This window comes from Hemicordylus capensis, chromosome 3, assembly GCF_027244095.1.
Source record: "Hemicordylus capensis ecotype Gifberg chromosome 3, rHemCap1.1.pri, whole genome shotgun sequence".
In the NCBI taxonomy this organism is placed as follows: domain Eukaryota; kingdom Metazoa; phylum Chordata; class Lepidosauria; order Squamata; family Cordylidae; genus Hemicordylus; species Hemicordylus capensis.
Window position 1 is genome coordinate 5,628,101 of NC_069659.1, and position 25,882 is coordinate 5,653,982.

At 47.5% G+C, this 25,882-nt stretch overlaps 1 protein-coding gene across 3 annotated transcripts in view; it reads right to left on the minus strand.

The window, feature by feature from the left end:
* Positions 1-447: 447 nt before the first annotated feature.
* PLEKHB1 (pleckstrin homology domain containing B1) overlaps positions 448-25,882 on the minus strand; it is a 48,919-nt gene continuing 23,484 nt past the window's right edge. For all 3 annotated transcript variants that reach the window (XM_053310004.1, XM_053310005.1, XM_053310003.1), the window contains 3 exons: positions 19,276-19,315; positions 8,774-8,876; positions 448-5,448 (listed from right to left, as the gene is read on the minus strand). In XM_053310004.1, the coding sequence (XP_053165979.1) occupies positions 5,312-5,448; positions 8,774-8,876; positions 19,276-19,315 (280 nt within the window). In that variant the 3' untranslated portion in view covers positions 448-5,311. The remainder of the gene's footprint in view (positions 5,449-8,773; positions 8,877-19,275; positions 19,316-25,882) is intronic.

Sequence of the window (25,882 nt, forward strand, 5' to 3'; positions counted from 1 at the left end):
CCACAGGTTCAATCTGTTCATTCCTCTGGATGACTCTTGGCAATATTAAGGGATCTGGGGGATTTTTGCTGATTTTGGGGGGTGTTTCCTTTATGTTTTGGTCTTTTCGCACTCTCTGCTCCCCCAACCCCATTTCCCATTCATTTCAATGGCTCGCCAAACAAATCTGGCAACCATGGGGTTTTGCTGGTGCTGTTTTGTGGTTTCCCCTGGCAGGGCTCCTGTACCTTTTACTAACTACAGGCAGAAATTCAACAAGTGCTGCTTTCCCTATCCCTGGGATGTTGTTGTTATGGTGAAAGCTCATCTATCTAACCTCTGCCTCCCATGTAGCTGTCCAAGGTTCAGGAGCCTGGCCAGATAAAGATGAGACAACTGCCCAATCTAGTCCCCTCAGCTGAAGATTGCTCACCGGCCTGACCCAATTCAGCCATCACTTCCACACAATGCAGTGAAGAGCAACTTTTATTATTCTTAAATAGCATTTTTTTCTTCCAAAATATACATAGTTATTAGTGCTTTAAATAACAACATCGACAGAACTAAACTCTGCAAATCGACACACAAAACCCTGAAACGGAAATGCAGTGAAAGCAGCGAACCAAAGCAAGACCCTCGTTTGTGCTGCAGGTACCAAAGGAGGGAGCAACTCCCGTGCTCCGTTCAGCTTGAACCTACAGCGGCCAAGTGACATCCTGCAGGTCTGAAGCGATTCTTCTCCAGTTCATCAGCTGATCAGCTAGCACAGGCAGCCATCCGCTCAGTGACAGAGATATCTGGATGCCCAGTTGCAGTGCACAGTACATACACGACGTGGCCGCATCTAAACATGTAATGTGGGCAGTTTCCCCTTTTAGAAAATGCATAGCCTGCATGTCCTCTGCTGTCCCGCCAGAATACAAAAATACCTTAAACCCATTTAGCTAACAGGGCAGAGCCCAAGCTGACACTGCTAAGCCACGTTTTTAGAGGATTTTATTTTTTGCCTTTTAAAAAATACAGTACAGCCACTGGGTGCACACTTTGAAGCACGGTGACAGGAGAATCTACATCCTCACACCTCCCAAGGGCTAAAAGCAGTTGCAGAGAGGAGGAAGAGGTTGATTTTCAGCCAAAAAACTGCACGAGGGGAAAGCCCCTGCCCAACCCATTGGCCTTCCACGTCAAACTGCTGCTTCAGCAGCTACACTTTGTCTGTGTTTAAGAAGCCTGGAGAAAGAATCCCAGAACACATACCGTAGTTCTGCCCCAGAGTGTGGAAACATCCTCAAGCTAACTGGAAACAACTTCAGCACTTGGCTGGTCAGAATCCATATGGTTGGTCGTGATGGGAGGGAGTGTGCACGCACACACACACACACACACACACACACACACACACACACACACACACACTCCCTCCTCCCAGAGGGGAGGGTAAAGCAGAAGCACAAGTGAGACTTGCAAATGTCCTTTTTCTCTGTCTTCTGGCATTGATCAGCCTTGGTACTGGCGAGGTGATTTAAGGGCTCTTCTGGCCTGTAGTTTATTCGAACACCAGTGCAAATTCCAACATGAAACCCAACAAACCACGTGACGGTCATGTGAGTCGCAAAGGTTCTTAGAGCCACCCGCTGCCTATCTGTGAAACAGCCCTGTCTTTTTCCAGTTAGAATAATAGTAGTATTGAAAAGACAACTTTTTTCATGGATTAGCAGCAGATGGTGCTAATGCAACGTATTTGAATGTCATATGGATGGTGTGTTGCATCTCCCATCAGAATTTGTGCTGAAGTTAGAATAAATCATGGTCTGGAAGAGCACTCTAGCTTCTGCTGAATCTGCAAGTGGGCAGAGGTTGTGGGACAGTGAACTGCCCTCTCCCTCCTGTTTGTGCTGTTATAACCACAGTGCTACAACCAACCTTAGGGTTATAGTTCTCAATTTTGTACATTGCTCTGGGGAGTCTTGAGGGTAACTGGTCCATGCATTTAAAAATCTAATAAATAAGAAAACTGCCCCCGAAAGAGAGGGATGTGTGTGCTAGTAGGCATGGAGAGGGTTTGGTCACATAATTCCCCACCTTACGTCCTGCTTCGGCCTTTTGTCCGCACTGTTTTATTTTCTCACCTGCCAGCTATGCTGCTAGCTTGCCTATAACTAAGCTCCATGTCTGAGTAGATAACTGATATTTCTACCTATAATGCAGTTGCTGAATGTAAGGGAACCTTATCAAGAAGAAAAGGTGGTTATGTCTCAGCATCCATTAGTTGCCTGAGTACTCTGGTGCTATCTGCCTGACAAGGCTGGGAAATTATTTGCAATTCTTGGATGCCAGAATCCAAGTTGCAGGATTTCCCCCCGCTTTTCGAGCTTGATGCCCAATTTAAAGTGTGGCTTGGATTTTGCTAGCTAATTGAGAGGGGACTGACAGCACAGAGAATTCTGCCCCAGAGCAGGGTGGAGGCTCCATCTGATGCATATACAGTTCTAGATTTTAGAATGTATATACCATTATACATTTTAAACTTTTTAATTGGTGTTTAATAGTTGGTTTTATTCTACTGTATTTATTTTTGTGGACTGCCCAGAGCCTTTGGAGCCAGGCGGTTATAAATAACCATCATAAATAAATAAATAATAAATGAAGAGGCAAGGGGCAGATTGCGAAGTGAGTGACCAGACTGGTTGACCAATTTGGTTGAGTTTTCTAGCAATCTAGCCTCCAAGTTTAGAGCCACACAGGTGCTCCTTGCAAACCAGATGGGCAATAGTTCACAGTAGTGCAGGCTCCAATCATAATGACAGAACTGTATTACAAGAACAAGGCAGGCGCTTACTCACCTCCGAGAGCAGAGAAACATCCCTCTCTTGGCCCAGGGATCCCTTTTAAAATACTCTCCCTGCTGCTGTTGCTCACTCCTCCTGCCCTGCGAATTTCTGCCTCCAAAAGGAACAGTGTTTGTAGGTGAGCCATTCCTCTGCAGACCCAGAAGAGATGAAAGGACAGTGCGTGCTGGGGACTAGCTACTATTCACTTGAGAGTTTAGCAAGCTCTAGCACCCTCTACAGGTGCTTCATTAGCTTCAAGGGTCTGCAGCAAAACAATCAAACAGATTGTGTTACATGCCCACCAGATACAGCTATGCATGTCACCAAATCAGCATCATTTTTGCTATGAAACAGACAGTGCAGAGAAGCCACACTCTCAGGATAAGGGTCCGACGCTTTGGTTTGTCACTGATTAAAATGGTACTTGGCAACCCATAATTCACCATTCAGTCTTTAAAGACGGATTCCCTAATGTGGTGACAATGGCCACCTGTAGGCCCTCAAAGCAATTTAGCTCTGGCTGCCCTATCGAATTGGAGTCAAGATGTAACAAAAGGTTTGTCCACTATTTCACTTGTAAGGAAAAGGTAAATGTTTTCAAGTTGCATGGGACAGAAATCCTCCACCCTTCAATGGTACCCCTCTCTTTATGAATTGTAAATAGAATGCCTTGCCCCAGAATGGTGAAACCTTAACTGCTAGGAGGCAGCAGCTTTATTATGGAGCCTGACATCAAGAGGGGACTGTTTGCATTGCGAAATATATAAATCTAGACCAGAGAAAGGAGCCATTGATGAATAGCTTTGCAGGTTGCAGGTTCAGCCCCTAGCAGCTCCAAAAAGAGTGTCAGCTAGCAAGTGATGGAAATATCCACGAGTGAGACCCTGGAGAACCACTATCAGTCAAAGCAAAAAATTATGGGATAACCTGACTAATGGCCTTCCTCAGTACAAGGAAGCTTAATGTGCTCAACCCAGGTGTGTCTGTCTGCTGGAAAGGAGTGCTTCCCCATCAGAGTTCTACATTAATTCAATTTCTGTTGATGGGCATACAGTAATAGAATAGCCAGACCAGTCCACAGTCAAAGCAGGTAATAGATTATGTGGAAAAGATGTGAACCTCAGCCTACTAGGTATGGCCTGAATCCAGTCCAATTTCTATAGAACGTCTGCATGTCTAGAATCCCACAGTGTTGTTAAATCGGCAAAATTAATGCTGTTTGCTACAGGTTAGTTCTTAAATGTAATACTATATAATGAAGTAAACCACGCATACAAGCTCACCTGTTGGCCCCATAAAATGGTGCACAGGATGGGGCTGTCAGTGGTATAAAGACTTCAGAGAGTCAGGGCAGTAATCTGTAATTACAATTCACAGACATCAAGAACAATTTCTAGAGAGACCCTTGGTTTAAAATGTCCGTATGTCTGGAGGGCAGAATGGTTCCTGAGAGTTCAGAAGCTCTGGTCTAAGCAGGGGCTTCCAATTTTGGGTCCCCAGATCAGATGTTGTTGGACTACAACATCTGAGGATCCTTCAGCCATTGTGCCTGGGGATGATAAGAACTGCACTCCAACAACATTTGGGACTGAGAACCACTGCTTAGAACAACCATTCTAGAAAAGCCCATCACTTTGAGCAGCACATCCTTGGGCAGTGAATCTGCTAAGGCTGGTCCTATTGGTCAGATAGTGCAAGTTTCCAGACTTCACAGAACTCCCACCCAACCCATCCAAAGGAAGAATTCTGAACAAGTTGAACAGTCTTCCACAATTTCAGCCAGAAAATTAAGCCCAATGGAAGGAACCACTTTCTATGCCTGGTAGTTTTCCATGTGCTGCAAGATGGAATATTTATACTCTACATCACAGATGTGGATAAACTCCGATATAGAAAAAAGATACGTGGCTTAAGTTGTTCAGAGAATGCCAAAGCTAAAGCTAAAGCCAGCCTAATGGGTAGACTGCAGATTACCACTACCAGAACCACACACAGACAGAACAGGAGATCCTGTGAGCAAATTAGGTAGACAAAGCCAGAGCACAGGGGCCAGCGATCACGAGGCCTAAGTCAACCTAACGCGGCCGAGTCCTGCAGTTCCTTGGAACAGGTTCCAGGGGTGGGAGGGAAGGTTTCGATGTAGGAGTGGGAGCGGAAGAGGCTGGATGGAATAAAGCTTTCCCAGCCCCTGTCGTCTCTCAGTCCATTTGCAGAACAGGGCTGGGGGGAAAGGGGTGCCCGGCTCTGTTCTGTGTGGCTGGAGACTGAAACTGACCACTCTCCTCAAGAGCCCACAAAGACCAGTTTTATGCTGTAAATACATCTAGTCAGGAGAGGCCAAGGGAAGGGCAAGAATGGCCAGGGAGGGGCTCTGGGAGTGTGCAGAAGGGAACAGTACAAGAGTCTACGATACAGAGCAGGTCCCCTTCAGCTCTCCCGGGAAAGGACGGAGGCTCTAGTTGAGCAGCTGGGCTTGGGTGCAGGTTGCCGCAGGGCGAGTCTCAGAACCAGCAGGGCATCCACATGAAGGACCCCAGTGCAGCTCCAGAGGCGGCTCCTGCCAACAGGCCCAAGGCCATTTGGTCTCCAGACACACGGTACGGGTCTTCACGGAAAATGACGTGGGTCATCCCAGGTGCTGTGGAGGGAACAACAAACAGAGCAAATGCTGAGGGGGGAGGAAACGCCATCAGAGCCTGTGCCCACCTCCTACACGGTCACTTCCCCCCCACCTAGGTTTTTGCTGACAGATGGCCAAAACATTGGGAGGGCACACAGCTCTCAAAGCTGGGTAGGACACTCTTCCTACCCAGTTTAACACCACGAGAACCAGTCAAATATAAATAGGAACATAGGAAGCTGCCATATACTGAGTCAGACAATGGTCTGTTAGCTCACAGACTGGCAGAGGCTTCTCCAAGGTTGCAGGCAGGAACCTCTCTCAGCCCTATTTTGGAGATGTTGCCAGGAAGGGAACTTGGAACCTCCTGCTCTTCCCAGAGAGGGGCTCCATCCCCTGAGGGGGAATATCTTACAGTGCTCACATGTGGTCTCCCATTCAAATGCAACCAGGGTGGACCTTGCTTAGCTAAAGGGACAAGTCATGCTTGCTACCACCAGACCAGCTCTCCTCGACAAGACCAGTTGCCTTGAGCTCTTTCAAGGACAGGTGGGACGTAGACTTAATACCATGAACAAACATGGCTGGCAGTCAAATTGATTCTTCCTTCTTCATCCCAAGCTCTTCGCAGCTGTAGACCAAATTCTAGGAATTGTTTGGCTGGTGCAAAAAATGTGGAAGTGCCTTAATGGGGCATGGAAGGCTGGATGTGTGAGAAAGAGGGAGGATGGAGGAGTTAGAAAGAGCCGGAGGCAGGTAGGCTCTTGGAACCCATGTTGCCAGACATTTCCTAAAGAAAGAGACTACTATTTCCAGCCACTGAAATCTAGGGTTGGTGCCACCAGATGGCACCCTATCCTGGAGGATGCTACCTAAGTCAATAATGGTGGCAGGAATGGAGGCCTTGGAATTCTGTCTGTCTGTCTGTCCCAGCTGCTCAAGCTTGCAGAAAGGCAGCCTTTGAATGCTGGACCGTCTGTGCCTCATCCTGATTATGGGGACTGATCAAGAACAGCCTCTTAATTTGAGCATTCAAACAGCAAGAGATGCAGGGAGTCCTTTTCAGTGGCCACACCACAAACCATGGGGTTTCCTTGTCTCTGGAGGTTTGCAAAGTCAAAAAGAAGAAGCAGAAGCAGCCGCCTAAGCTTTTGCCGATGAAAGGAAGCATAACCTTGCTGAGTGTCCCTGCTCCTGTTGTTTTCCCTTATGGCTGTTCCTCCAGAGACAGAAATTCCCAACACAGGAACTGGCATCCTTCTCCTTCCATATTTGTAAAAAAGTACTTCTACTGAAATCAAATGAAATTAGTTTTTCAGCATATAGTGATTTTTGTATAAAACCCACTGCCACCCCATTATTGGATAACCCCCGCTAACTGGGCAAAGAGGCACCTTTTAACATGGCGATTCTCTTTATTGAGCAGGGAAAGAGTAACTGGCCCTATCTATCCCCAGCACAGTACCTCCAGTGACTGTTGCTGGTGTCTATCTTATGTTTCTTTTTAGATTGTGAGCCCTTTGGGGACAGGCAGCCATCTTATTTATTTATTTATTATTTCTCTGTGTAAACCACCCTGAACCATTTTTGGAAGGGCGGTATAGAAATCAAATCAAATCAAATCAAAGTGTTGCATCTTGCCATTTATTTACCTTGGTATTTTGTTTCTATTATGTATGACACTTAACACTTTGAGCGAAATGCCCATGGGGCCAGTGATGGGGCCAGGTGAGCCTCCCTCAGAGGGTGTCCTGTCACCACAAAAGGCCCTGTCCCCCAAGCCCACCCTGGATATACAACAGGTACAGCTCTTCCAAGTGTGGCAATACAGCAACGCTGTCACACTTGGTGTATTTCTGCCTGGCAAGCAGCTGTTAGACACAAAAGGTTAGAACATTCTTGGAGCCACAGGCCTGATGGCAGCAGGAGTAAGCTTGGGCAATAATCATCCCCAACTCAAATGAAGACCTGCCTAAGATCCCCCATTTCTCAGCCCCAGCCAGACAGTAGCCCCAAGCCAAGCAATGGCCCTTCTCTGCAGTTTCTTCCCGACCATCCAGTAGACAACCTCAGCTCATAGAGGTTCCATTTAGCGAGCCTAGCTACTGGCCTGTCCTCCTCGAGCATCTGGGATCAACCATGGAATACATGAAGTTATGCTACAGGCAACAGAGAACATGGAGTCCCTTCTGCCCGCCACTAAAGAACTCACTCTTGCCCTCTTCAAAAGTCTGACACGGGGAGAAAAGCATTACGGTCAAAAGGTGCAGGGGTGTGGCTAGGGGGAAAGGGGGCCCGTTTCTGCCCCTCTCCCCAGCGGCCCCCAGGAGTGAGGAAGATAATGAAGAAAATAGGGAGGGGTGGAGGTGGGCCGGGGGGCTCAGGAGCTCAGGGGGCCCAAGTTCTTTGAACCCATCCACTCAATTATAGCTACACCCCTGGAAAGCCAGTGTGGTGTAGTGGTTAGAGTGCTGGACTAGGACCGGAGAGACCCGAGTTCAAATCCCCATTCAGCCATGAGACTTGCTGGGTGACTCTGGGCCAGTCACTTCTCTGTCTAGCCCACTTCACAGGGTTGTTGTGAAAGAGGAACTCCAGTATGTAGTACACTGCTCTGGGCTCCTTGGAGGAAGAGCGGGATATAAAATGTAAAATAAATAAACAAAATAAATAAAAGATGGGCTGTCCAGGCTCCCTTGAGCCCCAACCGTTATTTGCTCCTGACTGTCTAGAGTCAGCCGTTATTTGCTCCTGACTGTCTAGAGGTGGGGCCCAGCCCCTGCTATTGCCCCAGCATGACAAGCAGGGGCAGAGCTGAAACAGGGCGCATGGGCCCCCCAAGAACCTGTGCCTCTGAGGCGCCACCTCACCCATTTCTGGGGCAGTAATTTGTTGGCCCCTTCTCCCCACAGCACCAAGGGGCGGACTCCCTGACTCAGCAGTCCATGGGGAGGCTGCCTTGCCCACCCTGCACCACAGGCCTCTGCGCATGCGCAGTGGCCATTCCAGAGGTCGACATGCTGCTTGGATGCCATGCCAACCACTCAAATGGCCTCTGTGCATGCACAGAGGCCTGCTGAGCAGCAGGGGCAAGGCAGCATCCTCGCGGGCTGCTGGGTCAGGGAACCCGCTGCCCCTGCCCGAGTGAGGAGGGTGACTGTGGGAATGTGGGCTGCCTATGACCTCCCCACACCACTGATGACAAGAGATCTCTCTTGCTTCTGGCCTGGCCTGCCCTGCAGCCAATGTTTGGGGAGTTCTTTGCCAACACAGCCGAACCAAGTTGTAGCGCCCCAGGAAGGGGCTCGAGGACAGAGGGTGGCTCACACGGACACCCACATACCTCCATACTGGTTGCCGTAGTAGTCGGAACTGATGTACATGGCCTGGTGGGAGTCCAGGGGCACCGTCTGATAGTAGTCGTCGTAAGGGTCATACATGTGAACCTGGAAGAAGGGCAAGAGAGCAAAGACACTAAACAGTAACCATGGAAACCGCTTTGAGGACTTGGGGTTGAAAAGCAGGATGTAAATCTAAATATTCCAAAAATAAATAAATAAATAAATAAATAAAAAGATAATCCAGATTAGAGCCACCCAAGCGTGTACTGAAAGAAAGGGAGGGAAATCCCTTCTGTTCCAAATGGGTGTAGGCCAGCATCTGCAGGAGGGCCGAAGTTGCCTGGTGGTGGTTTAGTCCCCTGCTAACTGAGCAAAGAGACACCTTTTAAAAGCAGTGATTCTCTTGTATTGAGCAGGGGGAGAGCAACTGGCCCTCTCCAACCCCAGCACAGCATCCCTCCAGTGGCTGTTGCTGCTGTCTCTTATGTTTTTTTTTTAGATTATGAGCTCCTTGGAGACAGGCCACCATCTTATTTATGCATTTCCCTAGGTAAACCACTTTGAGAACTTTATTTGAAGAGCAGAATATACATATTCATAGTAGTAGTAGTGAAACGGGACAATGAAAAGATATTCAGCATAACTAATCCAGAGGAAGGGATTGTGTGTGTGTGTGTGTGTGTGTGTGTGTGTGTGTGTGAGAGCGCGCACGCATGCCCTGAGGGAGGAGTCTCACTGCAGCATCCCCTGAGCGTTTCTCATGTGGCGCATAGGTGTGGTTTCCCTGAGATTGAAATCTCAAGGCCTTTCAAGGAGGCTGGGTCAGGCTCCATCTATGCAAGAGGCTGATGGAGCGAGCCAGCCAGCCAGCTCCCTCCCTCCCTCGCTCAAGATGCTAAGGCAGTTTACGGGGCAAAATTTGACATCTGGAGGCTCAACAAGAACAGGCATTTCTGCTGACCCTTCTCCCTGCTGCCTCTCACACACCCTTCTGCTCTAGTAGTGATCCAGAGCTAAGTCACCCTCGGACAGGGCTATCTGTCGACTGGCTCCATCTTCTGTGTTATTCAAGGAACAAAATTATTGTCCTGCAGAAAGAAAATAGCATTCTGCTTTCTATAAACATGATGTGATCTGCATGTATTTGCATAAATCATGTGTATATATTTTATGTAATGTATCCTGCTAGTTTTGGCAAGAGGGGTGGTGTAACAGAGGGCATTATAGTCTCTCATTCTGACCAGTGGAAATCTTGCTTAGAAGCAGACCATACCTCTGGCTTCTGAGATTCTATAGACATCATCATCATCTATTTATTTATTCGATTTCTATGCACATTCGATTATGCACGCACATTATTTATTTATTTTACTTATTCATCATATTTATATACTGCCTGATATGTATACCTCTAGGCAGTGTACACAATTTAAAACACAACAAACATAAAACAGAGTAAAAGCAGTTAAAAAAATTCACAGTATAAAAAGGTTAAAACAATCTCATGAGAGAAAAACAAATTAAACAGTTTAAAAGGCTGAGAAAACAGGTGTCTCTTGAGGGTCTTCCTAAAAGCAAACAGAGAAGGAGATGCTCTTATTTTAACAGGGAACATATTCCAAAGCTCTGGGGAAGCCACAAAGAAGGCCTGGTCCTGAGTTGCCAAACGAACCAGCGGCAACCGTAACCAGACCTCTCCAGATGATCTTAGTGGGCAACAGGGTTCATGACGGAGAAGGTGCTCTCTTAAGTACCCTGAACCCAAGCCATTGGAGGCTTTATAGGTAATAACCAGCACTTTGTATTTTGCTCAGAAACATATCGGCAGCCAGTGCAGTTCTTTTAAAATCAGTGTTATATGGTCCCTTTGGGTTGTCCAAGAGGCCAGTGTGGCTGCTGCATTCTGTACCAATTGTAGTTTCCGGACTACTTACAAAGGCAGCCCCACATAGAGTGCATTACAGTAGACAAGCCTAGAGATTACCAGCATATGCACCACTGTTACGGGTAATTTACCTCCATTAATGGAAGTAGCTGACGTATCAGCCGAAGCTGATAAAAAGCACTCCTGGCCACTGCCTCAACATGTGAAACCAGAGAGAGTTTTGGATTCAGGAGCACTCCCAAGCTACATACCTGATCTTTCAGGGGGAGTGTAACCCCATCCAGAACAGGCAGATCTAAACCATCTCTCGGGTCCTGACACCCCCCTCCCCCAGTCAGTACCTCCGTCTTATTTGGATTCAACTTCAGTTTGTTATCCCTCATCCAGCCCATTACTACCTCCAGGCAGGCATTCAGGGAAGTTATGCCATTTCCTAAAGAGGTCGATACGGAGAAATAATCTGGGTGCCATCAGCATATTGATAACACGCTTTACCAAACCTCCTGATGATCTCTTCCAGTGGTTTCATGCAGATGTTAAAGAGCATTAGAGACAGTATGGAGTCTTGTGGAACTCCATAATTTAGTCCTTGCTTTGCAGAGCAGCAGACTCCATGCAACACCATCTGGAATCTACCAGAGAGTTAGGAACGGAACCACTGTAAAACAGTGCCACCCAATCCCACCTGCTTCGGGCAACTCAGGAAGATACCATGGCCAATTGAAAGCTGCCGAGAGATCCAAAAGGATCAACAGGATCACACTCACTCTGTCAATAGCTAATTGCAGATTATCCATCAGGCCGGCCAAGGCAGTCTCAACCCCACAGTCTGCTTGAAAGCTGGTATGAAATGGGTCTAGATAATCTATCATCCAAAACTGCCTGGAGCTGAGAGGCCACCACCTGCTCAACCACCTTGCCCAATCAGAGAAGATTGGAAATAGGTCAGTAATTAGCTAACTCCGAGGGATCTTATGCTGGTTTCTCCAAACATGGTCTAATAATAGCCTCCTCAAGCCAAGGAGGCATCCTGCCCTCCCTCAGAGAAGCATTGCCTGCCCTCCCACAGGCAAGAGCTGAGGGCATGCCTTCTCTCCTGCTGTCGCTCCCCTGCAACTAGTATTCAGAGGCATCGTGCCTCTAGGGCTGGCCTATAGCCACCAGACTAGCAGCCATTGATAGACGTGTCCTCCATGAATTTATCTAAACCCTGTCAGGCTGTTGGCTGTGACCACATCTTATGACGGAGAATTCCATAGGTTAATTATGCATTGTGTGGAAAAGTATGGCCCTTTATTTCTTGGCAATCAGTTTCATGAGCCTCTGAGCATGCATGTGTGTGCACAAATGTACACACACAGCCTAGAAGAGGCAATGCTCCTGTCATGTGTATAATAAGAATAAACCCCTGCTAACTTGGCAAAGAGGCACCTTTTAACGTGGCAATTCTCTTTTGTTTAGCAGGGGGAGAGTAACTGGCCCTCTCCACCCCCAGCTCAATATCTCCAGTGACTGCTGCTGGGGTGTCTATCTTATTTTTCTTTTTAGACTGTGAGCCCTTTGGGGACAGGGATCCATCTTATTTATTTATTATTTCTCTGTGTAAACAGCCCTGAGCCATTTTTGGAAGGGTGGTATAGAAATCAATCAAATACATAAATAAATAAATGTACATGCACACTGGATTTCTCCAGCAGATGCAAAGTATTACCATTGGAACTAACGCCAATGCAACTTTTTCAAAATCCAATAACTGCCAAGTGGAGGAAGATACATTCCGCTTGTCAGCGATCACAAAAATCTGAGGACATCAGCAGGGCAGGAAGCAGGAATCGGATCCAATCAATGCTTCTCCACACACCGCATGGGGAGATGAGTTGAGCAGACTTCAAGGGGAGCAGGAAATAATCAGAGGAGAACCACGGTCGAGGAGCAGACCTAAGAGATGCCTGCTGCTGCTGCCTCCAGCTCCCACCCGAGTCAGGCACAGAGATTTTAAAACGAAACCTTGGTGAATAATTCAACAAAGGGAAATTTTAATTGAAGCCTTCATGGTTTCAGACCAGAGGCAAATATTTGTACTATTTGGCAAAAGCTCATCTTGCCAAACCCCTAGGATTCCTCCCCCCATCTCTGTGCCTCCTGCAAGATGGTTGTTTAGATCAGTGTTTCTCAACCACCGGTCCCTGGACCGCTGCCGGTCCCCGAAGGGTTGAGTGCCGGTCCCTGACTGGGAGTCAACCCCCCCCCCCAACTGAAATCAAGGCACTCACTTCCTCAATTTTGCACATGGCATGGAAGAGGAAGAGTATCACGGAGGCATGGGACCCTTCTTGTGCCTTGCCTCCACGTGCTGCTGAGATCTTCCTACAGCTATCATATTCCCTATCTTTACAGCTTCAAACTGTATGCGATGCGGGGGCATGGAGGAAAAAGTATGGCAGTGGGCGCCACTTCAAGGGCTACTGGTTCTTGCATGCTCATTGTTTGCAGCCAAAGGTTGGTTGATTGAAACCCAGCTGCCTGTTGTGATCGAGGCGCCTTGAGCGGGAACGCTGTTTCCCTCTTGCATCAGTGGGGCTTGCTTGTATGTTGTTTTCATTGGCCCCATGTAGCTTTTGAATTTTTCTAATGGCCCAACATCCCCTCTCCACTGAGTAATCACAAGCACCTCCACTCCAGACATACTGGAGACAAATTTGTTCACCCAGGCTTTTAGATTCAGGGGTTCTCAACCTTGGGTACCCAGACGTTGGTGGACTTCTACTCCCATAATCCCCAGCCATAATGGCCAAATGCCATTGTTGCTGGGGGTTATGGGAGTTTAACTGAGGGACCCAAGGTTAAGAACCCCTAATATTCCATGTTTGCAAAAGATTCCAAATTTAATTATTTTAATGCTTATATTATTTTCATTCTAAACTGCCCAGAGATGCAAGTTTTGGGCAGTATAGAAGTCTGATAGATAGACAGACAGACAGACAGACAGATAGATAGATAGATAGATAGATAGATAGATAGACAGACAGACTTGAAACCCCTTTACTAACTGCTGGTCCGGGAAACTGGACATGAAGAATGTAGCGGTCCTTGAAACTCTGCACGAAGAATTTAGCGGTCCTTGACTCCAAAAAGTTTGAGAAACACTGGTTTAGATGAAGGCAAGGAAGGAAGGAGGTGCGGGAAAGAGGAAATGCAACAGATAACTATGAAATGTATCTCTGAACCCCAGCTGCTGAGGGTCAGGCAGCAAGAGAGGGCTGTGGGCATTTGGCTCAGTCCTCGCCTCTTGGTGAGCTACAAAAACCTATTTGCTTTCACGCAGGAGTTCCCAACCTCCTGGGCGCCCTTAAGCGATCCCTAGTAGTACCAGTACCCCATGCTGGGAATCCCTGCTTTCGCTGATGTTTGGCTCCAGAATGAACATGTTTCTGGTCTAGCCCTGCTCAGACATTACACCTTATGTGCATACCGATGTCTGGACACACAGACACATTTTTGTGTGCATAACTATACAAGCCTTATTTAAAAAAGGAATCTGGGTACAGGCTTCTTCAAATGCAGGGTAGAGATAAGAAGTATTCTACTGTACGTGAATTGAGCCAGCATGGTGTAGTGCTGGACTAGGACCAGGGAGACCCAGGTTCAACTCCCCATTCAGCCATGAGACTTGCTGGGTGACTCTGGGCCAGTCACCTCTCTCTCAGCCTAACCTACTTCACAGGGTTGTTGTGAACAGAAACTAAGTACTATTATTATTATTATTATTATTACATTTATATCCCGTTCTTCCTCCAAGGAGCCCAGAGCGGTGTACTACATACTTGAGTTTCTCTTTCACAACAACCCTGTGAAGTAGGTTAGGCTGAGAGAGAAATGACTGGCCCAGAGTCACCCAGCTAGTTTTCATGGCTGAATGGGGATTTGAACTCGGGTCTCCCCGGTCCTGGTCCAGCACTCTAACCACTACACCACGCTGGCTCAAGTATGTAGTACACAGCTCCGGGCTCCTTAGAGGAAGAACGGGATATAAAAAATGTTAATTTTTTAAAAAAAGGAATTTAATCTGTGAAGTTGTTTCTTCTTTATTTTAACTGCTCCTTTAGAGTTTCTTCCTCCAGCACAGTACTAGAACCTGGCCTCATCCCATGAAACCATGTGGCAGGAGATTCAGGAAAAACTACAGGAACCCTTTCTCCAGATCATGCAAAATTAATTAATGGAATCGATTGCCCCAAGACATGCTGAAGGCCATTAACTTAGATGGCTTTACAAGATTTGGCAGATTCATAGAGGAGGTCTAACTGGCTTATTAGTTATCGCTGCCTAGAGATAAACATATCAGGTGGTATAAATGTATGATAGATAAATAAATAACCACTCAATGGAACCTCTCTGTCCAGAAACACTCTACCACTGAGGAACAATAGCTCAGAAGAGCCCAAGGGAAGTGAGCCCCCCCCACCCCCAATAATGGCTTTTGGCTGGAGAGAGGCTGACCCTGCTAGCCCCTATTTTAGCCCAAGAGCGATCACAAGGTGTTGTGACTGTCTTCAGCACACAGGATGAGTGGAGCCAGCTGCAATCTTTTCCGGAACCCAAGACACTACAGGCTTTCTGATGGGTTGAGGGAAGGACAGAGGAGGTCCTGAACCCACCGCAGTGGTTTGTGTTGGATTGAAGGGAAGCAAGCATTCCATTCAGTGGCCTCAACAGCCAGCTCTGCTCAGCTGAGCCGTGTGCAACTTTTATTCACACCAGGGTGGGGACAGCAGGACCAGCATTGCCTCTAACAGGAAATTCCAGATGTTGTATGTTTACAACTCCCAGCATACCCAGCTGTGATGGCCTTTGGCTGGGAATTATGGGAGTTGTAGTCAACAACATCTAGGATTCCATGTTAGAAGGAACACTCTGCAAGACATGGAGGATTCATTATAACCTCCTCTTACTTTTCTGTGAAAGTGGAGTTCTCTACCAACTGTAGAGACACCTACCTACCCTACAAAATCTCCCAGTGGGCTCTGAGCATATGATACAGCCAAGTACCATAGGTCACTCATGTGTGAGCACAACCTTCCCAACCACCCTGAGAGCCATTGGCTGAGCTGCTCTTGTGTCACAGAATGTTCAAACACACTCTTGGGAGAGGAGGGGTTCAGTCCCAGAAAGTGGACAAATCAGGGCAACTGCTGAGAGGGAAGAATAACATCAGTTTGGGGGAAAGTTCAATGTTGTAAGCACAGCTGCATGATGCTGAGAAGGCAGGAGAGATTCGGGATAAAGATCACACAGTGCCCAATGATATGAAGAGCTGTGTGCTGTTGATGATGGGATGGCGTGCAGAAAACTGGGGAGGGTTGCATTTCCTGCACCCATTCAAAAGACCCAGTCAAGTATTTGACTTCAGGTCTTTGGTTTTTTTGTATCACCACCAATACTCGAGGCACTTTGGCTACATCTGAGTGATCAATCTGCAGCCAGATTGCATTTATTGATCTGTAACTGCCAGGCCCGGAAATTGGAAAGAGGCTTCGTTAAAAATAGAACAGCATCTAGAGGGAAACGAGTTGGCCGATTCTCGACTAAAGCCTCACAGACATGATGTTGGGGGCTTGGCCCTCTAGTCTGACACACACAGAACCGCCCACCTCGCCCCTTCAGGCCGCATTAAAAGGCACCCCAAGAATCTTCTTAGGGCACAGCTAGGCACGGGAATTCCATGACAAGACCTCAGAGTAGCTTTTTCAAAAAGCAATACCACAAGGAAAAGATCTGGATCCGGGCCTGAGGGAGGGGAGCTAATTCTCTGCCCCCTCACCAATTCCCTGACTTAAACCCACCCAACCCCCACCAATCTACTAGTTGCTGAGAAGGAAACGGAGAAAATCTTGAGGCACAAGGGCATTGAAAGGTTGGAGTGGGCCCTGGGAGAAAAGGTTAAGATGGACCTCCTTCCTCTGCTTCTTCAGAGGGGTGCAAGGGGGGAAGCAAAGAGCCAGTTGTCACCCAGCTGGCAGCCCACCCCCCACCGTCTCAGGAGGCCAGGGGCATTTATCCCCCTTTGTTCAATGGTAGCTACACCCCAGGGTTTCCTATGGAATGATGGGAGCTGTAGTCCAATAACATCTGGCAACACAGGTTAGAGAACCCCGTGACCTTGGCAATTTGCTCTCTGTGGCAAATAGCAGCTTGGGATGCCTATTTTTGATAAGGGGTGGAAATACTGGAGGGAAACAAAGGACTTAAAGGATACTAGCTGAACCGGGTGCACCGCTAGTTCGCCAATGCCACCCCCCCACCGCCATCTTCTCCCCCCCCGCCAGCCAGGCAGCCTCTGCTGCCATTCCCCCCCCGCCAGTGCTTCCCTCGCCTGCCCATTGCTGCCACCCACCCAGCCCTCTTCCTCCACCCACTGGCCAGCCAGATGCCACCGTTCGCCACCATTTTGTTTCCTTGCCGGCCGGCCTGCCACTACCACCACCATTTCCCATCCATCCCCGTTGCTCTCCATCATGAGCAACTGCTCGTGAACTCTCGCGAGAGATGCCACATATGGGATTAACAGCGGGGATGCCTAAGAGCCAGTGTGGTATAGTGGTTAGAGTGCTGGACTAGGACCGGGGAGACCCGAGTTCAAATCCCCATTCAGCCATGATACTAGCTGGGTGACTCTGGGCCAGTCACTTCTCTCTCAGCCTAACCTACTTCACAAGGTTGTTGTGAAAGAGAAACTTAAGTATGTAGTACACAGCTCTGGGCTCCTTGGAGGAAGAGCAAGATATAAATGTAATAATAATAATAATAATAATAATAATAATAATAATAATGGCAACTTGAAGAAAGAAATAGAGGGTTTAATACTGGCTGCACAAGAACAGGCACTAAGAACAAATGCAATAAGAGCAAATGTCGAAAAATCCACAACAAACAGCAAGTGCCGCCTTTGTAAAGAAGCAGATGAAACAGTGGACCACCTAATCAGCTGTTGTAAGAAGATCGCACAGACTGACTACAAACAAAGGCATGACAAGGTAACAGGGATGATACACTGGAACATCTGCAAAAAATACAAGCTACCTGTAGCCAAAAATTGGTGGGACCATAAAATTGAAAAAGTTGAAGAAAATGTAGATGTAAAAATATTATGGGACTTCCGACTACAAACAGACAAACATCTGCCACACAATACACCAGTTATAACTGTAGTCGAGAAGAAAGAAAAACAAGTGAAAATAATCAACATAGCAATACCAGGGGATAGCAGAATAGAAGAAAAAGAAACAGAAAAAAATCACCAGATACAAAGATCTACAAATTGAAATTGAAAGGCTGTGGCAGAAAAAGACCCAAATAATCCCAGTGGTCATTGGCGCCCTGGGTACAGTTCCAAAAGACCTTGAAGAGCACCTCAGCACCATAGGGGCCACAGAAATCACCACCAGCCAATTACAAAAAGCAGCTTTACTGGGAACAGCCTATATTCTGCGACAATATCTATAACAGCAACAACATTGACAATAAAATTCTGGCATCCCAGGTCCTTGGGAAGGACTCGCTGTCTGGATAAAACAAACCAGTCAATAACACCTGTCTGACTGTGTAAAATAATAATAATAATAATAGAAATATATCTATAAAGAAGATTGGTGGCACAGAGGTGTGGAAGAAGAAGAACAGGAGGAAGGGAGACGCTCAGAGGGAGACCCACCAGGCTCATCGCTGGTTTCTGAATTTTCCATTTAAAAGATTATTTGATTTATTATGCCTTCTAAAGATTATCCATCCCACCACCACCACCTCGGTTATTTTGCAAAACTGGACTTTAATGTTTCTGCCCGTTTTTTGCACCCCCGATATTGCGTCTCCAAGACAACAAGCACAAATTATTATCTTCCCCGACCTCCTTTTTATTTATGGTCATGCTGAAAATGCACACCTTTTTTTTTTTTTTAAATGATGCTATTAAATAAGATGCTTTCACTAAGAGCCATCTGCAGCAACAAACTTGCAGTCAAGAGAAAAGGGGTAGGGACAGGGTGGGAGCGAAGAGGAAACGAAGCAGTCATATGTCTTTTGGGGAGACACCATTCTTTCAAAGTCTGCCACCCCATCTAGCTGGGGAGGGGCACGGAGCCAAAGGGCCTTCCCTTTTCATCCTCATTTCCATGCAGCAAGAAGGGGACACTGTGTTATTTCTGCCTGCAGAACTGAGCCAAAGTTCATGTTTTCCAACCTAGTTAGTGAGACCTCACCAGTAAACCCTGGCACCCAATCAAGGATTTCCTCTCCACCCAAGGCTCCTTCACTTAAAATCCAGAAAGCCATGCACAGAATCATGCTCAAGACAACCCTCATTTTGCATCCTAACCCAGGATTATGATGCAGCTGAACTTTTCTCAAGTTCCAAGGCGCTCTGTATCACCCTCTATTATTCTTGATAGCAATGAGGACTAGAAACTAGCAAAATTGCAGGTGTGCAGAATTCTAGCCTGTATGGAGCATCTGAAAGGGAAGGAATGGTTTACTATCAAACCATCCAATAGGAAGCCCTTCCTGCCCTTTGAACAGCCCCCCTGATCAGATCTATCCCACAAAAGCGATGTATAGAAGGCTCACCTGGGTCGCCTTTGCCTCCAGAATTGCCATCTTCCAAGCTCTGTGAACAAAACCAGAACAGCAGCATGTAAGCAAAACGATGCCAAGATAATTAGATTATTTTGTCTAGTGCCCACCTACTGCCTCAAGTTCCTCTCCCACCAGCTACTGAAAGTGGGAGGAACTTTTGATTTGTGTATTTAATTAGGATTATCTTGTTTTTTAAATACTCCTTACAACATTTGAACTGAAAAACAGTAGACTTGTTTGGGGAGAAGCTTGCCCTTACCCCTTGAAGACAACCATCGTGAGATTATTCAAGGAACCACCTTTGGACTCTCTGGATCTTGATCATCACTGATCAGTCTCAATGTCACCATTCTTGGGCAAGGCAATAGAGGGAATAGTTGGTCATACAACCCCAGGGATTTCTGGATGAAACCAATTACCTATGTCAGGGGTTCTCAAACTTGTAGTCACTGGAGGAGAGCTGGTCTTGTGGCATTAAGCATGAATTGTCCCCTTTGCTAAGCAGGGTCTGTCCTGCTTTGCATTTGAATGGGAGACAACATGTTTGAGCACCATAAGATATTCCCCTTAGGGGATGGGGCTGCTCTGGGAAGAGCACCTGCTTGCTTGCATGCAGAAGTTCCCAAGTTCCCTTCCCTTCCTTAGATCTTTGTCAAGTTTCAGGCCTAGTTTGGGAATGGAAATGGCCGGTTACCCTGGGGGATGAACTACACTAGGAGACAGACAAGGGGAACTTGGACCCAGTTAATTCTCTTGGAACTCTCAGTGGTGTTCTAATCTACACCACTGATAGTATTTGATCCATTATAGCTTGCATGATGCATGATACATACAAGTCACCATTTGATATGTGCACACGTGAACCAACCCTATCTCGGATCATTCACAGTTCCCTATATTTTTTCCAAGAATCTCTGTCCCTTCTCTGCATACCAAAGATATGAGCCCTCTGCCCTTATTCCATCTCTAAGCTCACTTTCTTAATCTTTCTGAATCTGCTTCAGCCTCCAATTTGACAGATGCAACATACATACAAAATCAGTTGAAAGTAGGTTCACAGGATTTAAGGGTGTTCTTCCAGGGAACTGGTTTCCAAGAGTGGTCAGAAAGATGCATCCAACAAAGACAGCAGCATTCTCTGGCTGTTGCTGCTCCCCAGCAACTGTTTTGAGGGGTACACTGCATCTCAACATGGAGGTTCCATTTCAGTTTAGTGACGAGCCATCAGTAGACCTCCCCTCCTTAAGAAAAGCCCTGCTGGATCAGACCAAAGGCCTCTCTAGTCCAACATCTTGCTTCCATCAGTGGCCTAGCAGATGTACGCCCAGGCAGGAAGGAAAGAGCTCTTTCCATGTTTGTGTATGAAAACACACAGATGTGCACGTATGTGTGCCACCATTGCCCTTTATGTATTGGGCTACTCTGCACCAAGAAAGCAGAATCCGTTTTGTACAGCCAAGTGCTACCATCTAAGCAAGGTACACGCTATCCATATCACTGAGCCCATGAAGCAGTCTCACACAGAGTCAGACCATTGGTCCATCTAGCTAAGTGTTTGCTGTGACTAGCAGCAACTCTCTAGGAATTCAGATACCTAGGGATTGAATTGGGGACCTTCTCCACACACTTTCAAATCTATCTTTATGGCCCTACGGACTCTTACTTCTGAAAAATGCAAGCAGGGGTTCTCAGGATGCGGCAATCTGGCCTCAGTCCTGAATGCCGAGCTTGCATGAATATACTCAAGCCGCTAGGTGCAAATAGCATAGCATGTACACTAACTTCTGTAATTCTAATCACAATGGGCTTTACTTGGCAAGGCCAGTTACGTTTCCTCCCACTCTCACAAACCCTTCTGGAATCTACCCGTTTCAGCAGGCTCTTTTAGGCACCAGAGCCCAACATAACTGGTCCTCCGGATACTGGAGCCGTTTCCCCTGCTGCTTGGAGAGAGGGACCAAGCAGAAAGCCAGCCCACTCCTGCATAACTGTGTTGCTGCATAACTGTGCAGACTTGGGAGCTTGTTTACTTCTCTCAACTCAGTTGAACCACCAGGCTGAAAGAAAGGCAGCTATTCTGCCCAGTAACAAGGTACCCAATTCGATCAGCAAGACCCTGTCTCTGTACGTCTTCCTAGGCTGTGTGATCCAGCTCAGAGTGAATATTAGGAGCCACAGCAAGATCCATCTGCATCGACAGCCCAGCTTTACCATTTGAAAGACAGGCACAGGAACTGCCTCATAACAAGTCAGACCCTTGATCCAGCTAGCTCAGTATTGTCTACACTGACTGGCGGTGGTTCTCCACAGTTGCAGGCAGGAGTCTCTCCTAGCCCTTCCCGGAGATGCTGTCAGGAACCTTCTACGTGCAAAGCAGATGCTCCATCACTGAAGGTTGGCCCCACCCTGTGGCCTCATAGGGGCTGCTGTGCTGGTCTTTTTTACTTTTTGAAGTGCCCCATGTTCATTTACCCATTTATGCATTCGTCCTTCGTTCTTACCGGGAAATGATGAAACATTTAAAAAACCTGCTCTGGGGACAGGAGGAGTGTTGTGTACGAAGGATGTTATAGGTGCCTAACGATCAGCGCTGTGCTGAACCTGGGACCTTATGCACAAACAACTTGTATGATCTACCAGATCCTCCCACATGGTTCTTTCCTGGACTTTCAGTTCAGTGGGGTGGGTGGGATTATCCAATAAGAATTTTAAAAAACAGGCACATTTTTTCATGAGCTGCAGGCATGACTTTTGAACTGCAGACTCCAGGACCCACCATGGTCTAAGATGTAACCCCTGTCTGAGGTACAGATTGCCAGGGACTGCAATCAAGGCCCCCGAGTGGACTGGGGAAGGGTAAACACCTCTTCCAGCGCAGCAATCATTACATGATCAGCATTTGCTGGAGCAACACAGTCCATACTTTTAAGGCAGCAAAGAAAAATGTTAGGGGAGCACATGAGGAGGAAGATGAGTAAACATGGGAAGTGACCTGAACTGTATACCCCATTGTACACTTCTGCAAAATGGCCCCCCAAATCACACACCAAGCCAGGAGAGAAAAGATTTTCTTTCCGTGTGGGCACTGCCTGTAAACATGCATCACCCTTCAATGTTCCCACTTCCTGACTAATGACGCACCTGGCAGGACTCTGTAAGAGTCATCAAGAGAGTAGCACCCGGCAAGGGATTTTCCTAATAGGATTCCACACTGGAGCACCACCTCCCTGCCATCAGCCACCACAGAAAATGACCCCAGCTTAGCTGGGTGCAGAGGCCCTGCTGCGACCTCCATGTCACTTGATGCATGCAAATCATCTTTAATTATCCATCTGAGCAGCTCTGCTAGGGCAGCTAAGAGATAACCCATAGCCTTTGGTCACACCCCAGAGGGAGAGCATGCAAATGTCCCACAAACCAAAGACACGCAACTCAGTGGCAGCACCAGAACAGAAAAATACTTGGGGTGCAGGGGGGAGCACAGAAGGGGCAAAATGCATTTCAGAAAGGCAAACTCTGTTCCACATCTTTGGATTCTGAAATGGTTCATTTCTCATTAACACTCCCATCCGAAATATAAATGGAGGTCAGCTTATGGGGAACTGCTCTTTGTGTATAATAAAAGGCTTGGGTGTGCGTTCATGCTGCCCGTGTCTTTTTCGGTGGTTCTGAGCATGCACGGAACGCATGCTCAGAACCGCCGAAAAAGATACGGCCGCCCAGACACAGGCGGCCATGTTGGCAAGGCCAAGGAGAAGCCGGCCGAGGAGAAGCGAGCCAGCTGAGGAGAAGCAGCCGCCGCCGGGCGGGCGGGACGGCCGAGGAGAAGCCCCTCCGGCCCAAAACCAACTTGCAGCCACCTATCTGGCTGCTGCTCCTGTGGCTGCTGTTGAGGGTCTCAGGCGACGGGACTCCGTCCTAGCAACTGGGAGGAAGGAAGTAGCAACTGGGAGGAGAAGGAGCAAACTAGCATTCCCCCCCCCCACTAGAGCCCGTTATTATAACGGGCTTAAAAACACTAGTTATTATAATAAAAAGAAAAGCATTCTGAGTTTGTGAAAAGTGCTTTTCTTTCAAGTTATTATATATTTTACATTTATATTCCACTCTTCCTCCAAGGAGCCCATAGTAGTGTACATGATCTTTCTCTTCACAGCAACCCTGTGAGGTAGGTTAGGCTAAGAGATAACTAACTGGCCCTGAGTCACCAGTGCGTTTCATAGCTGGACAGGGATTTGAACTCGAGTCTCCCTGGACCTAGTTCAATATCCTAACCACAGCAGGGGAGGCATGACACTTGTCTTGAGTTCAGGAGGCTCTCTCTCTCTCTCCCACCTCCACCTCACAGATTACATTCAGCTCCAAGCTAGAGTATTTTACCAGGCTGTTGCGAGGGGCGTGGAAAAGCCCTTGAACTCCTGCGTACACACAAACCTGACAGAAGCAGGTGGAAATTTTTCTAAAGTTGCCACATCCCTGAAGGAAACCAGTTAGTGCACAAAAGGGGCTCCCCGAGGCATTCAAGCAGCAGCAGTAAGTGTAAACAACATAACAAGAAACGATTAAACCTTTAGCCATTTGGACTAAGGGCGGATAAAAAAGCAGTTGTGGAGGGACTCTAGAAGTATTCTGTAATGCAGGACTGCCCAACCTGAGGCTTTCCAGCTGTTGTTGGACTACAACCCTCATCATCCCCAACTGCAATAGACTGCAGCTGGGGGTGATGGGAATTGTAGTCCAACAACAGCTGGAAAGCCTCAGCTTCAGTGGCATAACTACTATTAGGCAAGGGGAGGCGGCTGCCTGGGGGCCCCCACGCCTCGAGGCCCCCCCGAGGCAAGGCACATGACAATATATTGTGAAGAGTGTGTGTGTGTGTGTGTGTGTGTGTGTGTGTGTGTGTGTGTGAGCGAGCAAGGGGCCCATTTTAAAATTTTGTCTCTGGGCCCATTCCAGCCTTGTTACGCCCCTGCTCAGGTTGGCTCGTAAAAACATAATTGTGGGTTTCATGTCTTTTAAAAAAGTTGTTGTACACTGCCCAGAGCCTCTGGACGGGGTGGTTTATAAATGTTGTTGTTGTTATTATTATTATTATTATTATTATTATTATTATTATTATTATTAACAACAACAACAACAGGAGGAGGAGGAGGAGGAAGAGGAGGAGCCCTGCAGGATCAGGCCCAAGGAGGCCCATCTAGTCCAGCATCCTGTTTCGCACAGTGGCCCACCAGATGCTGCTGGAAGCCCACAGGCAGGAGCTGAGGCCTCCTTTCTCCTGCTGTTACTCCCCCGCAACTGGTACTCAGGCATCCTGCCTCTGAGGCTGGAGGTGGCCTATAGCCCTCCAACTAGTAGCCGTTGGTAGACCTCTCCTCCATGAAGTTATCCAAACCCCTCTTGAAGCCATCCAGTTTTTTAGTTGTCACTGCATCTTGTGGCAGAGAATTCCACAAGTTGATGATGCCTTGTGTGAAAAAGTACTTCCGTTTCCTGGTCCTAAATTTCCTGGCAATCCATTTCATGGGATGACCCCTGGTTCTAGTGTGATGTGAGAGGGAGAAAAACTTCACTTTCCCCCGTAATTGCCTCTTTTCCAAACTAAAAAGCTCCAGATGCTGTGGCTTTGTCTCACAAGGAAGGTGTTCCAGGCCCCTGATCCTCTGGGTTGCCCTCTTCTGCACCTTCCCCAGTTCTACAAGCTCCTTCTGCTAGAATGTCATCCTCCCACCCTGCCCTACTTCTAAGAACATAACAGGAGCCCTGCTGGATCAGGCCCAAGGCAGCCCATCGAGTCCAGCACCCTGTTTCCCCACCGTGGCCCACCAGATGCCTCTGGGGAGCCCACAACCAGGAGATGAAGATGTGCCCCCTTGCAACTGCTGGTTTACTGATTGTTATACATCTGGCAGCCACTGACTGACCTGTTATCCATGAATCTGTCTAATCCTCTTTGAAAGCCAACTGAGTGGTCCTCTCACCTGGCTTACACACAAGGTTGATCCTCTGGGCACTTTGGGGGGCTTCAGCAATCTGAGAATGATCCTTTGGAGATAGAGAATGGATCCTAATTGACAGAGGGTGGAACTAAAGAGGCAGGCAGAGTGCTTTGCCTAAGGATGCCTTCAGGCCAGGCTCAACATTACAAAGGAAGCACAAGGTTCCAACTTTGCCCCCCCCCTTTTAGAATGCAGAAGCGGGGGGGGGGTGTTTGCAGAGGAGAATTCGTGGGGGGGGAGAATATAAAATCCCTACTTTATCTACTCCTCCACTGCTTAAAAAAACCAACTCTATAACTTCAGTTGCAATAATCTTGAAACCCTCATTCTACATCTGTTAAACTTGCATTTTAAAATCCAAGCGACTGATCACCCCAGTTGTTTCAAAACTGGAAGTGAGTAGGGATGTGCTCGGAACACAATTCGGCATCCGAATCACAGCACAACCCCTTTAAAACCAAGGGCTTGCACAGCTCCTTTAACACTGAGGAAAGTGGGTCTATACCTGCTCGTCCTTCCCCTCCCCCTGCCACTTCTGTCATCGCAGGATGCCCCCCAGCTATGATTATGTGCCAGCGGGGTGTCTCCCAGCTGCCCCT